The sequence below is a fragment of the Phoca vitulina genome, unplaced genomic scaffold (assembly GCF_004348235.1).
Source record: "Phoca vitulina isolate PV1807 unplaced genomic scaffold, GSC_HSeal_1.0 scaffold13, whole genome shotgun sequence".
Taxonomy (NCBI): domain Eukaryota; kingdom Metazoa; phylum Chordata; class Mammalia; order Carnivora; family Phocidae; genus Phoca; species Phoca vitulina.
The window spans coordinates 18,897,766-18,915,111 of NW_022589716.1; the positions used below are offsets into that span (position 1 = coordinate 18,897,766).

Here is a 17,346-nt window from a genome sequence, read left to right on the forward strand (position 1 = left end):
TTTAAAGTTACAAACTCTGTTCTGTTTTGACCAGCATTTCCAAAAGGCTTGTTTTAAATTCCCTTGATGTTTGGTGACATCTTTTTAAGTCCTGTGAGTAGTAGTTTTAATATTAATTCACAAGGAAGGAGAAGAGGAGTCCTTCTGTGGGAGAAGCAGCAAACTCAGGCAACTAGAGAAGGCAGACGGGTGGTATCAGTGAGAGAGGAGGACCACCAGGTGGTGGACATTAGGGAGGAGTGAGGACCACAGCAAACCAGAGCGCACGTGTCTTCGCTAAAGAGGAAGCCTCACTCAGTTCCCCTGATTGTAGCCACTGAAGATGCCTCACGAGCCAGAAATCCAAGTCTTTGTGCAGCATCTCCCAATTTTTAAGTGAGTCCCAATTTTTAAAACATTTTCTCTTTTTTCCTTCTTTCGTTTTTTTTGTATGTTTGTTTGTTTGTTCATTTTCACATATGCCAAACTAAACACATCCCTGGGCCGGGGAGGTAAGAAGCGCTGGTACTTGGCCTCGACTGTAGGGTTGATTGCCCTAGTTCCAGCTGCCCCGCAGGCTGGTGGGAAGGATTGGAGGCCTGCATGCAGCCCCTGTGTCCATTTGCTAGCATCTACTAGCATGAAGCCCTCGGCGGGATGTGTGCCGCGTGGAAATCTGCCCTGGCCCCTCTCTTAGGAGCACAGGCAGAACGTGGTGCAGGCACCCAGTAGCCATGATGCGTGTGTGTGTGGTCCTATAGCACCCCTGTGGGGGCTGTTCTGTCCTTGTTGCCTTTGGCCAGTCAGGAAACTGAGGCTCAGAAGGCTAAGGAACATGTCCGGACAACACAGAGCTCCAACACGGGCCCCGACTCCAGAGTCCAGGGGAGTCCCCCTCACATGGTGGTCCCTTCCTTCTGGCTTTGGGCTTATTCCCTGAGTGCGCAACACAAGATGATTTCAGATGACATGTTAATTATTAAGTGAATATTTGTGTGCTTTAGAAAAAATAGCAGTTTTCCATTTATGGCAGAGGTTCTCAGCCAGAGAGCATTCTGTCCCCCCTCTCCCCAAAGGCATTTGGCGATATCTGGAAACATTTCCGGTTGTCGTGCCTGGGGAGGGGGCTGCTCCTGGCGTGTAGTTGGGTAGAAACCAGGGATGCTGTTGAGCTTCCTACCCTGCACAGCCCCCCACAACAGACCTACCTGGTCCCAAGTGTCAACAGTGCTGTGCTTGAGAGACTCTGATTTATCATATTAATATAAAGTTTCCTTTTCAAAGTTCACTTGAGGAAAGAAATAGTTAAGGACAGAAATAAGTGCTAGGCTAGGTTCGTGAAGACAGGGCAGAAATCATGAATGTGGTGCTCAGCCGGAGTGTATGGAGGTGGAGGGAAATGTAGGAGACTTCATTTAAAATAAATCACGGCAGGCATTTGTATGGACTCTCCAAAGCACTTTGCAGCCAGGGCTAGTTTCATGGGTCAGGTTCCCTTTTTTGGAGGCGTTTTTGAGATTATCCTGCCTGTCTCTGTTCTTGGCTGTCATCTTCCTGGGAGGGCCAGAGGGCATCGGCTGGGAATGGCTTGAAGGAGTTGCTCAGTACCAGTGTGGTTTCGTGTCCTCCTAGAAAGTATCTGGGCCCTCGGAAGTTTCTGTCCCCCACTAGATGATCTTTGAACTAGGACAGAGTCTATCTTTCTCGGTGTGGGAAACCAGACCCCACTGAGAACAAGTAGAACATTCCACTGAAGGCTGGGGTCAGGAATTCAGGTTGTTGTATGTATTTGACATAAGATAGAGCACAGGCTCTGTCACAACCGAAGGCCGAGTCACATGATGTTGCAACCAAGCGTCCATGGTGGTGGTTTGGTAGGTGAGGACCAGCGTTATTTATAGGGCTTAGAATGAAATTGGGATTTATCAGACACCTTCAGTTTTCCAATGCCTAATTGAAGTAGACACGACAGACTATTGTTTGATTATCTGAGTGTGATGAAGGGAGCTCTCCGTGAAGGAGTAAGGAGTGCTTATTCACAAGAACTCCGGGTGGTAATATAAATGGAAACACACGATGCTCTAATTCAGCTCAGGCACGGGAATGGGAGCCCAGAGCCCGTGGTCCCTTGCAGGAGAATGTATGTTTTTGTAACTGACAGTCGTGTCTCTGCAACCGTGGCTTAGATAATGCTGGGGCTCCAGAAAAGTAAGGACGAATTTTGTGGCCCTGGAAAAAACCAGCCACCTTCTCACTTCACACCTGCTTGGGGGGCTACCATGCAAACAACAAAACCAAACAGAAAATAACAACCGTTGGCGAAGATGTAGGGAATTTGGAACGCTCGTGCACTGTTGGTGGGAATGTAAAATGGTACAGCCGCTGTAGAAAACAATATGGTGGTTCCTTAAAAGATTAAAAATAGAACTACCATATGATCCAGCCATCCCACTGCTGGGTATCTACCCAAAAGAATTGAAAGCAGGGTCTTGAAGAGATGCCTGTGCATTCATGTTCATAGCGGCATTATTTACAGTAGCCAAGGGATGCACATTTGCGTTGTTACCCAAACAGATGAATGGATGAATAAAATGTGGTCTATACATACAATGGGATGTCATTCAGCCTCAAAAAGGAAGAACATTGTGATACACACCGCAACATGGATGAACCTTGAGGACATGATGCTACGTGAAATAAGCCGGTCACAGAAGGACAAATGTATGACTCCACTTGCATGAGGTGCCTAGAGTCGTCCAAGTCATAGAAGCAGAGGGAGAAAGGTAGTTAGCAGAGGCTGGATCCGGGGGGATTGTGGTTTAACGGGTACAGAGTTTCCATTTTGCTGGTGAAAGACGGAGTCTGGAGATTGGTTGCCCAACAGTGTGAACGCACTTGACACGACTGAACCGCGCTCTTAGAAATGGTTAGGATGGTAAATTTCATGTGTTTTTTTTACCACAGTTTTTTGGGGTGTGTGTGTTTTTAAAGCAGCCATCTTAATTCACGGATGTGGGTGGTTTTTAATGAGTGGTGTTACTCAGAACAAATGTAGTCAAGTTGCCCGCAATTGAACCAGGCTGTATTCTGAGTGTGGTGTCCTTCTCTTGATCTTTCCTGAAAAGTGAAAGAATCCCGCCTTCGCCTACTCCTGAGAGTGGTCTCTTGGATCCAAGCTCATTTTAGTCTTGACAGCGTAGGGGTTGTTGTCCCGTGGCAGAAGCTGAGCCCTTACCGTGGGGTAGGAAGCGTTTCACATGCGTCCATCTGATGTATCACTGCCTGTAGCATTTATAGTACATTGTACTCCGTTTTTATTTGCTTCTACTGGGATGAGAGCCAAGCCAGTAAAAGGCAAACAGCATTAATTCAGTGATGACATATGCCACTGAAAACTGTTTTTCTTTTCTTTTTTTTTTTTAATTTTTTTTTAAAAAAAGCAGAATGGAGGCACTTTACTCAGATTCTGTTGGATGCTGAGATAAAAGCTGGGAGGAGCAGGGCATGTGGGGAAGGCATTCATCCTTGCCTCCCCCCCACCCCCTGAGAATGCTCAGAGCAGGTTAGTTAGCATCTTGCTCTAAGTTTTATATGGAAGACATTTCAGAAGGAGGCTCATTTTCTGAGTCCCCGCTCTGGCTGGCCTCCCTCTTCTTACCTTCCCAGCAGCCCTTTGTCACAGCCACGGGGGTAGAGGGAGAGGTGGGTATAAGTTACCCCCATCCCATTTCATCCTGGTGCACACGGACCAGCTAGATGCAGCTCTGGAAAGAGTATGAGAAAGGTCCATCCAAGGCCACTGAGGGGAATGGCCCCCATTGTATGGTTGGAGCAAGAGCCTGGTTACTTTCTAATTGATTGAAAAATAAAATCTCTTTGAAAGTAAGTATTGGATTAGGAAAGGTACCTTGTCCAGAAGCAGCATCTTCTCTTGAGCCAGGTTAGTGACTTCAGAATCCTGGTCAGGAGTTTCTTAAACCATAAGTCTTGCTTTTGATGATGAGGCCTTGTGAAAAGATCCAAGGTCCATGTTGTTCTGCTCATTCCTTGGGTCAAAGCGTGCCCTCCCCACCCCCAACAGACTGGAATTAGATGGGTAGAGTGAGCTGCCGGCAGGTCAGGGGTGAGGACAGCAGGTCTGGTGTGTGACATTAGGGAGCAGCGAGGCCTATGGCAAACTAGGGACACATGCCCTGTCTAAAGAGAGTCTGCTGCTGGGCTCCAGCTGATGTTTGCCATGTGGGAATTCAGGCCAGTGTTGCCAACCTCAAACATTGCTGGTAGGCGAGCCCGTTGTTGGTTTATGTGAACTCTATTGCCTATTAATGTTGGCAGCTACTTCACCATCTAATAATAATTAGTGGGGGAGGGGTGCCAAGCCAGGCGCACGTGTGGGTTGCCAGTTCACACAACCCATGGTGGGCAGGAACCGAAGGCTAGTTCTGCTGGGAAAACCAGACCATCTGGATAAATCAGAGATGGAGATGAGGAGAGGAAAACTCCATTAACCCAAAGGTCCTGCACTTATCCTGATGTCAGGATTTGGGCATCGGGGCGGGGAGCACGCCCTCCAGGAACCAGGCAGCCAAGTTCTTGCAGGAGGCAGCTGGGTTACAAGTGAAGCTCTGAATGAAAGTGAGCTGCTCCCAACAATCGGGAGTGTCTCAATCTGGGGGCACTGTTGCCTGGTTCCATCGGAAGGAAGAGAAGAATGAACTCTGGCTGCCTTCTCAGTGCCGGGCACTGTGCTTAATGCCGGACTGGTCAGGCCAGCCTCACGAGCATGGGGCCCGTGCTCAGAAAGCCTTGTGCTGGCTCCACACTCTGCTGTCCCCATCTTGAAGCTCTTTAATAACTTGCAAACAGGAGGCCCCGTGATTTCATTTTCCACCTGGCTCTGTAAATTATGTGGCCATAATTTGCACAATCTTCTTCATGTTGGATGATCTCATTTACTCCTTATAAGTCCTCTGAGAGGTAAGCGTCATCATGTCTCCCTTTGATAGAGGAGGGACCAGGGTCTCAGAGATGGGCAGTCACTTACCCAAAATCACACAGCTAGAAGAGCCTGAGCCAGCATTTGTCATCAGGTCAGCCTGACCCTGAAGTGCATGATGTTGGTTGTACTCAATAGTTTATAGCGTGTTCCAGTCCCTGGGGGGCCTTAGCATGGGGAGGATCGTCAGGGGACTGAAGGTCCAGGAGCAGGAGAGTACATACCCAGCCCAGGGGGCACGTCATGTGTGCCTGGTGGTTTCTGGCGGTTCACCGTTTTATTACACTTCCTCCTTTGAGGGCGCGCCGGGCCACAGACTGAGTCGGGGGGCAGGACAGGCGTTTCTGCTAAAGGACGGCAAGAAGCGTGGTGCGGTCTGGTCTCAGGGCCAGCTGTGAGGTTCTGCCTCCGCACCCGCAGAGTGCTAGCGCCCAGCTCCTCTGAGCTCCTGTGTGATTACCATTAGGTACTCAGATGATATCACAGGGCGATGGCACTCCGCAGAGACCCAGTGAGCACTCAGCATCTGCCTTGTGCTGCTGGGGTGTTGACGAGGGAGGGGATGGGGATGCGGATGATCATCATCCCCATCGATAACATTAACCAGCTGCCGAATGGCTACCAAGCAACATTCTAAGTGGTTTATATGTACTAGTTCGTTGACTCCTCGCACCCCAGGGTAGTAGGCAATACGATTGTCTCCATTTATAGAGGAGGAAATGAATGCACAGAGAGGTTAAGGAACTTGCCCGGAGTTGCAGAGCTAGTAGGAGACAGGGCTTCTCTGCTGTTTTTCCATGTGCAGATGGGAGTCAGCCCTCCCTTTGGGGACCCTTGTAGCAAATAAAAGAGCAGGTATAATTGAGGGTGACGTGTACAGTAAGGGAAGTACGTGATGAGGGTGTGGATGAGGGCGAGAGTAGGTACACAGCATTGCCCAACGGCAGGCACATCTTCCCATAGAACTTTGCCACCACCCCTGTGAAGCAGGTTTTTTATGGAGGAAGAACTCCAGGCCCAAACTGATTCAGGTTATTGGTTGAAAGTCACATAGAAAGTGGCAGAGCCAGGATTTGAACCCGTGATCTGAACTCTACTCAGCCCTCCAGAGATAGCACAGCCTGAAGGCTTGGGGAGGCCTCTTGGAGAAAGTAGCACCTGAACCAGGATTGGGGGATCGATGGGGGCTTCTGGGGACAGGGTGGGAAAGGTATTCCTGGCAGTGGGATGACAGGGACAAAGGCGGGGGGGGACCCACTGTGGCCCAGCATGGTCACTGGTTGGATGGGTGTTCCTGGAACACAACGGGGGTGGGCGGGGAACAGCAGGAGATAATGGGAGGTGGGGGGGGGGCAGGCTTGCTGTCCCTGAGGGCAGTGAGGAATTCCTCAGGAGAGGGACAGGAGCAGAGTTCACGTGGTTGCGTACGGATGCAATGAAATTCCAGGCTCCTGGTACCATGAAGGCAGAGCAGGACAGTGAATGTGATGATGAAATCACCTTTGTCAGGCCTCACGTGGACATCCAGGAGCGCTCGTATTTTTGCCTGGCCTCTAGGGCCAAGCCCCGGGCACATCCAGCTGCCGGCGGAACAGCATTTTCTTAGGTCTGGAGCGCCGCAAGGTGTTGCTGACTGAGGTTCACTTCTCCACCCCTCAAAGCACAATGCGCACACGAGCACTGTGAAATGTTAGAAAGAGAAGTGACTCGGTCGTGCAACCTGAGGCTAGCTGGGACTTCCAGACCCCTGCTCTGCAGACCATGCTCTCCTCTGGCAAGTCTTCTCTGAGACCGGAGGCTCCCCGAAAAGCTGATGAAAACCTGCACCCTCGCTTCGTGGGAGACGGGAGAGGGACAGACGTAACGGCCGATGCGTGGGATTTCTGGGACCGTGGGATATGCCATTAGCCTTCACCACTAGACCATGACTCATAAGGCCCAGAAATCCTGGAGTGGCCACTGTTTACTGATTTTAGGATGGCAGAGATAGCCTGGAGCTGGTGTTTCCAATGACTGGTTAGAGATATGGGTGTGAGGGGCTATTTTGGCCTAGGGTCCTTTTCAGTGCTTCGGGATGAGTAGGACCTAAAGTTTGCATTCAGCCTCCGCCCCTGCCTGTCTACCATGTTAGTAGCCCAGGCAAGAATCCTTTTCTGTCAAGACCGGGAGAAAAATAAGACGTTGGGAGTTCCCCCAGGATGCCAAGGCCTCCTGGGGGGGCGGATATTGAATTCACTGGACATGTGGCCTGTAATGTCAATCCTCCTGCCATAGTTTCCTTTAACAGGACCTTCCGGTCTTTTAAGATACTCCCAACTATCAGCCAGATAGTTGCCCCACTGTGCCGCCCCCCCCTGCTGGAGCCCAGCACAATTATTCTTGTTTGTAACTGGTTCTTCTAGGCGGTCACCAGAGCTTTGCTATTAAAACATTAGGCCAAGGGAGAGATTGCACACCTGATCTTGTCAGCCTCAGCTTGCAACCCTGCAGTAGCTTCCAATGCTCTTGGGACTAGAACGTCTTCTGAATTCAGCTTACAGGGCCCCAGCGGATGTGGCCTCTACCACTCTATCTTGGTTCCGCTCATTCTCATACTCTCTCTCCAGAACACCCGTCTTCCCCTGCACTCAGTCTGGCTAACTCCCCTTCACCCCCCAGGTCTCCGTGTCAAGGAGCCCCCTCGAGAACCCCTAGGCTAGGACGGCTCTTCCTGCTATGCACAGCCCTTGGGCTCTCCCTGGTATCCCGTTCATCTTATCCTAATTCCTTGTTCTTATGCCTGCGTCCCCCCCTTCAATGATCCCCACAGCACAGGGCTGTTTTTGCCTGATGTCCTGCTGCATCCCCATCCCTTAGCACCATGTTGGGCACACACTAGGGACTTGGCAAATAGCTATCTAATGAGAAATTGTGGAGCAAGGGGTCAAGAGCAATGGGCTGGCACAGTGAGGAAGATACTTCAGTGCCATGTTACGGTGTTTCATCAGAGTATGCCTGCCTGCCTGCCTCTGTCTACTTACCTGTGAGCTGGCCTCCATCTGGCCCCGGGTGATGCACAGGGCTGTGCATGAAACAAAGGAGGTGATCAAAGGAAGCTAGAAGAAGCCAGTGAAAAAAGAAAAAAGCTGGTGAATAACACGCTTTTTCGTTACTCAGGAGCCTTGCCTCTTTATAAATCTGCTCCCGGGGCCAATTATTTCTTTCCTGGTCAACCCACCTTCTCTGACTTGGAAACCTAGGCTGATTAGCCCTGCACTGAAGCCACCCTGCAGAGGGACACTCTGGGCTGGCTGAACGCTGGCCTAATTTTTGCAGAGCAGGAGGATCCTGACTGAGCACAAGTCAGCCTGCAGCCTGCTGTAGATTTTTCCTGGGGCTTCTCCCCGCGCTCACATTTAACCTTTGCTTTCTTGCCACCTGCCTCCCATGATTGTCCGTGAGCACGCCGGCCCTTCCCAGCCCCGCACAGCGTCCATCGGAGCCTCATTTGCACCACCTGGAGATTTCCAGGCATCTTCCCCTCAGTATAAAGGAGAGTGGGTTCCTTCCGGAGGCTCCTGGGGAGTTGGGAAGATCCTCGGGGCCTGCGAGAACCAGAGGAAAGAGCTGCTTGGGTAAGAGGTATCTGCGGACCAGAGAGAAGCCCGGATCATTTCAGACTTGCCCGTGAACCTCTAGACTGGCTGCTCTTTAGAGGCAGACTTGTGCTGGGAGCAGAGCGAGGCATAGCTTCCTAGCTCCAGTTGTCTTTGAACTTTCAGAAGCATGGGGGTTGGGAGTAATGGGAGAAGAGGGAAAGTTGGAGACACAGGACCTCCGGGGCTCTGGGGGCTGGGAACTGCTGGGCAGAAGCATCTGGGTGGACTGTGCTGTAATTGAGTCTGAGCGGCTGGCTGGGACTCCAGGGGGAGAGCTGCTGCCCTACCTGGAGTCTCGTGCCCACCCCCACCCTTGCCCGGGAGACTGGGAGCCCCATGCTTGGATGATCGTCCCACTATGACTTTATCTTTTAGGGAGAGGTGCTTTCCCCAAACAGAACTGGGTGCAGGTACTAGAGGAAGGGGTAAGGGGTGCTAAGCAGGCGAAGAACAGAACCATTGTTGTTACTGCTGGTTATCTTAGCAAAACCCATCCTGCCCTTCCTCCAGCCTTGGCGCTAGGGAACCTGAGAGGCTCCCAGCCCCCTCCGACCACTCCAGTCCCTTTCCAGAGGCAAGTGTGATCCTGCGTTCAGGCTTGAGCACATTTCTTCAGTGTATCCAAAAGCTGCTTTGGGTCGTAATGTTCTTGGAGTGAAGCTGGATGTCTCTCTCATAGGCAACTTTCCGTGAGAACATCTTGACCTCCCTTTGCGAGTCCTTGCCTCTGGCAATTAGAGAAAAAGCCCCGCTTGGGTTGAGACTCGGTAGGAAGTGGTGCCCGCTGCAGATTGCCCCTCTTGTCCCAGGACACCCAGAGCAGGTGGCTCAGTCCTCTGGAAACCACCCCAAAGTGGACCAGAGCTCTGTGTCTTACTCTGGCTCCCCGCTCCCCCTCCCCACTAGCCCCTGTCCTCTAACTGCCACGGTTTCTCTTTGCAGCAGAAAAGAACACCTCTGGAATGATAAGCCGTCCTTCTCCAGGGAGGATGGAATGGATCATCCCTCTGATTGTGGTCTCAGCCTTGACCTTCGTGTGCCTCATCCTTCTCATTGCTGTGCTAGTTTATTGGAGGTGAGTAAGCCAGGCTGCACCTACGGAGGGGATGTGGGGGGCTAGGTTCTGCTGTAAGCACCCTGCCCTGGGAGGGGCAGGGTGTGGGGAGAGGAAGCCCAGGGCCTCTCATTCAGTAAGGTGAGGCAGCTGGAGTGTGTCTAGGGTCACCACCTGGGGGATCTGCTTTATTTGGAAGCAGCTGGTGGGCTAGAGCCACGATTGAGATCAAGGCACTTAGGAGGAGCTTCTGTGATTGAGTGCCAAAGGAGATTTTGCTTGGGAATCAGGGACATCCAGGTTCAGACCCCAGCATTGATACTTGTTGGATTCAAATCCCATTTCCCCCTTAAGCTTTAGTTCCTGAACCTGCAAAATGAGTGAATAAGTTTCCTAGCATTTTCAGGTTCTCTGGGGCCATGTTTCACTTTGTTGTATCTGCATAATAACCCTTCTTGACTTTAAGATGTTTGTGAAAGCCTTTTGCTGAAAAATCAGGTGATAGGGAAACATTTAGTGTATTATGTGGCATTTAATACACGTAATATAAAAATGGCTGATTTTTAAGTCTTCCCTGAATTATCACTGTCCTTGAACTGGTTCTCACTCTTCCCCCCGCCTTGGGAAGCCTGCTTGCAGCTTCTGTTTAAAAGTTCTGTGTTTTCCAGCTACATTCTCTGAGGCAGCGTAACTGAGTGAGGCCAACTGGCCCACTTGGTTGGCCTGGCTACCTTCACCTCTCTGACTGCTGTAGGAGGCTTCTGCCCTTGAATTAGCTTCCTCTGTGATGAACAGGTGTCCTGTTTCCATCCCTTGCTTCCTTTCTTGCCATTCACTCAGTTAATTTTGAGCTCCTGTTATGTGCCAGACAGTCTTACCTCCTGGAGCTTACTTTTTAGTGGGGGAGACAGGCAAAGCACATAAGTAAGATATGTGATACTTAAAGTGATGGTAAGTGTGTAATGGAGAAAATTAAATCTGGAAATGGGAGGGGCATTCTGGGACTTAGGTTGAGTATTCCAAGTAGTTAAGCCCTAAGTGGCAAGTGATATTTGAACAAAGACCTAAAGTAGGAGGGAGTCAGATGGGCTCCACTGGGGGCAGGTGACAAGCAGTGGAAACTGCACGTGCAAAGGCCCTGAGGCAGGAGTGTGCCCCAGCATGTTTCAGGCATAGCGAAGAGGTCAGCGTGGCAGGTGAGCATGGGGGAGAGTGGTAGGAGAGAGGATCAGGAAGAGATGGGGTACGTTGCCTTTCACCCTGAGATAAGTAGGGTTTGCGACAGAAGTGTGCTGTGATCGGACTTCTGGGTTACCTAGCTGCTGTGTTGCAAAAAGCCTGAAGAGGATCAGGGGTGCAGCAGAGCAACCAGCCGGGAGATTGAACAAGTCCCGAAGGAGGTGTTGAGGGGGTAGCAGTGCAGGTGGTAGGACTCAGTTGGATTTAGACCTATTTTGAAGGTGGGATCAACAGAATCTGCTGGCAGAAGGGCTGTGGGTCCCTGGGCCCGTTCTCGATTCAGTAGAACCAGGGGATGATGAAGGGTTCATCTCTGGCTTCTCCAGGTGCCTGATGGCACCCGCAGCACCGTGAATATTACAGACCGGCTTGATCGTGAATCTCATCACGTTTGGGTGAGCCCAGGAACACTAGACTCCCCTCCCTGTTGTGCCTCCTCTAGAACACAAAGTGGTTTGCAAACAAACATTGGTCTGGAGCCCATTGGTAAATGGGAAGCTGCCCGACGTGGGTTTAACTGAGCACACAGAAGTAACAAAAGGTCTGCACGCTCCGCTCTTGGCTCTGCGCAGTACGGTGTGTGGTTTTAGTCAGACCCTCTCCGCGGAGGAGTAGAGCACATGCACAGCTGCCCCCTGACTGGACACGGTTGCTTAGCAGCCCTGGCGTGAACAAGTTCCTGCCCTAGGCAGTTGTAGCGAAAACCTCAGGACTGTTTCTCACGGGCCCACCGTGGTCCTCTGCCCATCCAAGAACAGATCACTGTGAACAAGGGCTGTGAGGCCAAGCATGCACAGAGACCAGGCCAGCCAAAACATGCATGTTGACACTACAGCTTACGTAGAGGAAGGGCCTGTGTCCTACAATAAAGAGAACTTTATTTTTTTTAAAGATTTTATTTATTTGACAGGGAACACAAGCAGGGGGAGTGGGAGAGGGAGAAGCAGGCTTCCCGCTGAGCAGGGAGCCAGATGTGGGGCTTGATCCCAGGACCCTGGGATCATGACCTGAGCCAAAGGCAGACGCTTAACGACTGAGCCACCCAGGCGCCCCAAGAGAACTTTAAGACCCTTCCATTCGAGATGCTTTCCCATTAGAAAATGACAACTGTCTATACTTCCAAAAAACTCGGTTTGAATAGAAAATGTTTTGAATAATACTTGATGTATCAATTGTATGATTTATATATATATATATATATACCAGTTTGTATATATTCAAAGCTGGATTTAAAATAACCAGAAGTTTCAATGTCAGTGGACTCTGCACACGAGCATTCACTAGACTCTTCCTGCCAGTCCACAAAAGGGAATACGAAGGAGAACATTCTTACAGATGAAAGTAAAATTGAATTAGTATTAGGACGGATGAGTTGGCTAAGCATGAGAGCAGCCAAGAGGCGACAAGGACCTACTTTCTGTCCAACTTTTTTGTTTCTCATGAATGTGCAAGAAGGAGGCATTGGGGAGCTCACACAGAAAATTGGTAAGTGTGGAAGAGACGTGCATTTCTCACTGGCGGCGAGGTTTTGAAGCTAGGACCAGAGTGCTACTCTTCTGCCTTTTGAGGCACGGCAAGAGCGGGTGATTGCCAGACAGACTTGACCTATGTAGAGCATTGAGGCAAATCAAAACCTTCTGGATTGTGTCCTCGGTGGCAGGCCTGGCACTCAGGGGTTCAAACCAGCTTGCTGTGGTGGCCGTTTCTACAACCCAGGGCTGACCCTTTGCAGCTCTTCTGGTTCCTGAGTGTGTTGGAGTCCTTGACACTGCAATCGAATGAATTCATGAAACATGAATTCATGAGCTCTCTGAATTCTTTTTCTCCACCAGTGTCCCCTTGTACGATGATGATCGTGCTTGCTGATGTTTCCCGAGTCCCTTTTTAAGTGCCAGGTACCACGCCAAGCGCTCCCGTGGCACCATCTCCTGTGATTGTGTAAACCTTAGGGCAGGTACCATTATCCCCATTCAAGAATAAGGGACCGGGAGCTCCTGGAGGTCCTGTAGAAAGTGGCAAACTCCGGTTTTGAACATAGGACCTCTTCACTCTAGAATCCATAACCCTATTGAAGCATCAAGATGCTGGTCTCCCGCCTCCATACTGTGAAAGCTGAGCATGACCGACGTTCAGCGAAGTCAACAGAAGGTGGGATTAGTGGGCCCGTTGTGCCACGGCCTTCCTGTGAGCCTCCCCTGCCAGCTTTGACCAGTGGAAGATAAAGGAACTAATGTTTGTTGCAGGCCCACTATGGGCTAAGCAGTGTGCAGTATTCCCATACACCATGTTGGAATTTACAAAAATCTATTTCAAAGTGCCCTAAGCACAAAGGGGCGGAAGATCCGTTGATTCATGGAATGGAACAGTTTGGAGCATCAGGCCCAGCTAGACGGGCGAGATGCAATGAGGACAGCAGGGCCTGGCTTTTGTTGTGTTCCTGTGTTTGTCTCCCTCTTCGTCTCTGGGGTCTGCTCTCCCTGTGTTGGCTTTTCTCGGTGGCCCTGGCCCACGTCAGACTTCTATCCTCCCAGCCCAGTAGAAAGGGAATTTCTCTTCCCTGACGGTTCTGGTTAAATCTCCAGATGGTGTCTCTTAGAACAGACTCCGGTCATTTGTTCACCCCTAGAACCTTCTGGAGCAGAGAGATTAAAGACTTTGGTCAGGCCTGGCTCTTTGATTAACTGTGGAGCCCAGAAGCGAGGTCTTTGCCATCGTAAACCACATGCACTGAAACTGCACAAGGGGTGTTTTCCCAAAGGACCCTCAAAGCCCAGAAAGGGAACCGGCTGCAGGTGCCAGGCAGACAGAAGCAGCCAGCGTTGGCTCCAAAAGAAGCTGGGAAATTAAATGAGGGGAGGAATTTCTGCTGAGAAAAGGGAATTCTGACTTGGATAGCAGAGAATGACACATGGGAGTAGGAGGAAAGCAACAAAGTAGGCACATAAGCTCAGCCGGGTCAGCTTCGGAGTCTCAGTGAGGACTGTTGCCACAAATGCATGGGCGATGGACTGGGAAAAGGGCCACTTCCAGTCCCATCCCAGCTGCAGGATCATTAGAGCGTGATACAGCAGTTGAGAAGTGTCATCGTGTTGGAGAAATGATAACGCTGTTTCTTCTGTTGCACGGGCACTTCCTCTGTTCATGCGGTGCTTCTATCGCACCTGCTGCCCATCGTGCTGGGCCTGGGGATTTGGGGATAAGCTCTTTTCTCCCAAGGTCCTTGCAGTCCAGTGGGGGGGTGGGCAGACGAGTACATAAAATCGAGTATAGAGCATGTTTGGAGGATGAAATCCAAGGGGTTCATCCAGGCCCTGGAGAGGGGGTGGGGTCAGGGAAAGCTCCCTGGAGGGCTGATGCCCCAGCTGGGTCTTGGAGAGCAAGCAGCTGGAAACGAGCAAAGAGGGTGTACAGGCAAGGGGCTGGAGAGAATCTGGCCAGTCGTAAACGGGTACCCGTGTTCAGCATTCACTGGAGCAGAGTAGGGAGACAGCAAGAGCCAGATCCTGAAGGTCCTGGGTGCCACCTGAAGGGATACGTACCTTACCCTAAGCATGGTGGAAAGGCACTGCGGAACCACGCTGCAGGAAGGCAAGATGAGAAAGAGGCAGTGCTGGGCAGTGGTGAGGGGGCGGCACGGGCCCAGACGCACCCAGCCTGCGTTTGGAGCCAGCTCCACGGCTCAACGACCCATGGCCTCAGAGCAGGTGTCATGAGCAGGTGTGCAGTTATTCCCAAAGGGGTGAAAATGGGTACTTGGGCATTAACAAAACAAGACTTACTTTATATAAAGCACAGGTACACAGTACACAAATATACAGCATGTTACTGGTGTTAACATTTCACTGGGGGGCAGTGATTAGGAAGCGGTCTATGAAGGCCCCTCAGGGAGTGCACTTGTCCTGATGAGCACAGGGTGATGTATGGAGGTGTTGAATCACTGTATTGTACCCCTGAAATGAATAGAACACTGTATTCTGTTGACTCACTGGAATTAAAATAAAAACTTTTTAAAAAGGCCCCCTAGGAGAGGTGCCGAGGCGGGGAAGGGACAGAGAAACTGGATCTTTGACAAAACGACTCTACCACCTTCAACTTCTCTGTCTGCAAAACAATTAAGAAATGTGCCCATTGGGCTCCCATGAGGATTAGGTGTGCACTATGGGAAAGGGTGATCCCAGTCCCTGGCAGGTGGTAAATAAACAACCATAGCTTCAGGAAAAAATCAGATTTTAATTCTGGGTCCTGGTGCCTAAAAAGTTATTCTTTAATAACATCAGATTTACAGACCTAAAGGAATGCTGTCCCCTAAATGTAATCCATGTATAGCTGCGCACTTTCCAATCATAGGTCCTTGCTCAAAACATTGCTTGAAAATAGCTTTTGGAAGTTCCTTCTCGAGTTCATTCTTTTGAATATCAGTAGTGCCAAGTATTTATCCTAGAAATAGCTGAAAGTCACATGTCTGGAGCTAAATATAGTGTAAATGTAGGTGAACCAACTGAGGAGAACCACTTTGGGCCAAAAAAGGAAAGGTTAATGAAATGGGTTCCGGTGATGCTCCCAATGGGCCTAGAGGCAATTCCAGAGGAGCCTATCCCTAAGTAACTAGGTTAGAGTCACGACTGACCCACCACCCATCCCACTTTGAAGCCCAGCGGTCCGCCTCATTCACTCAGGAGTGGCTGCATGAGCTTCAGTAGCTGCTGCAAAAGCACCCAACACCCTAGTGGCCTCACCACTTGAAGTTTGTCACCTGTGTGTAGTCTCGTGGAGCTGGCAGCCCTCTTGCACCTGCAGCTTCTCTTTCTGGGACCTGTGTTTCCCACATGGCTGCAGCAGGGGTAGAAAAATCAAGGAGGCACCTCAATTTCAACTGCACGACCCAGAAGTGGAATCCCTCCATACCATTTGCTCACCATGGGCCAGAGATGGTCACACAGCCCCCAAGGACACACGCTAAAGTGGAGAGCACACGGATATTCCTTGAGTGGCTGGAAGTATCCTTAAGAATTCAGACCCACTGGCATCATTTAGCAAAGAGTAGATTTCCTTAAAGTAACAACTTTGGAGGTCAGTCATTAGATGAGTCTCCTTACTTCACATTTGGCCCAAACTAAAAAGTACGGTAGGGACCTGTTCCCCCCCCCACCTCCCAACTGGAAGATTCGTAGAGGCCCACTGGGACTATTTGAGCAGTATGTTTACAGGCAGCCAAGTGGATCTGTGCAAGAAACTTATTTTTGAGTATTGGTTAGCTCAGATGTCACAGGTCGGATGTTACAGTTCTTTCTTAAATGCTCCTTGCAGGGATCTGCATTGAAGAGCTGTAGGGACCAAAATCCCTAACCATGCAGAAATTGCTGTGAAGCTCGCAAGAAATACATGCAGAATGTTTTGGAGCAAAGGTTGGGGTTGTAGGTCAGCTAATACAGATAAAATCAATAGTCACGGTTTGTGTGCTTTTGCAAATGGTGCCCCGTGTGCACCTTTTAAGTATTGTAATCCATATCAACCGTGCGATGGTTCAGAGCTGTGAGAGTATAGAAGGGAGGGAGAAGCAATAAATCGAATCGTTTTCGAAGTGTGCCATCTTGGCCTTACTACTCAGGATGAAACCAAAATGCACCTTTTGAATTACAGTCAGGAAATGCATTCCAAGAGCTCCAGATCCCCTGTCTTACCAAGACAAGCTGTTTACACGGCACCAATGTGCTGACGTTCCTGAAAAGACCGCGAGTCGCACAGCTGCTGCCACTCAGAAAGAAGAGGAACATTTTTGGAAGGTTTCTTTCTGATTTGCATAACTTGAGGTAGAGGCTGGGCGAAGAACTCTGTGCAAGCGGCCCCGTCACCGTGCTTCAGCTTGCAGCTTCTGCATTCACTTGTTCTGTAGCGTAGCTTAGCTACTGTGAGCAAGACATTAGTGTCCACTGAGAATTGGGACTATTGACAAGTCATTTAAAAAATTTTTGTCCTGTAATTTGGAGGAAAATTGCTTTAAAGGTAGCTCTTTTCTCTTTGAGCAAAATCACACACCTAAAATGAGTCTGTGTATCTTAAGGATAGCCAAGAATCTTTTCTCGAATCTTCACCGTACTGCGGTGTGCTTAGCAGATGACATTGCCACCTAATCAGCATTCAGATCCTAGGAATTCCTGCCTTTTGCAGATCAGAAAACCAAGGCTTGGTGAAATCAGGTGACATGCCCAAGTCACAGTGTTAATCTTTGGTGGATCCTGGATTTGAACCCAGCCACTTTTTTAATCATTATCTTATTTTGCCTAAATGAGGAGTAGCATGTCTGGAGGCATTTACTTCCTTCCACAGCCTGTTTTGATAGCATGTTTGTTTAAAAAAAATCCTATGGTTTGCATTTGCCAAAATCATGTGGAAGAAAACTTTACAGGACCAACTATAATTTCAGGGGTTCGAGAAACGGA

General features: G+C 49.9%; 1 protein-coding gene across 4 annotated transcripts in view; it reads left to right on the forward strand.

Moving 5' to 3' along the window:
* PTPRG (protein tyrosine phosphatase receptor type G) overlaps positions 1 to 17,346 on the forward strand; it is a 701,636-nt gene that overhangs the window by 601,903 nt on the left and 82,387 nt on the right. For 3 of the 4 annotated variants that reach the window (XM_032411651.1, XM_032411653.1, XM_032411654.1), the window contains one exon: positions 9,556 to 9,688. In XM_032411651.1, coding sequence (XP_032267542.1) covers positions 9,556 to 9,688 — 133 coding nt within the window. The remainder of the gene's footprint in view (positions 1 to 9,555; positions 9,689 to 17,346) is intronic. The other variant, XM_032411652.1, reaches the window with a different exon arrangement.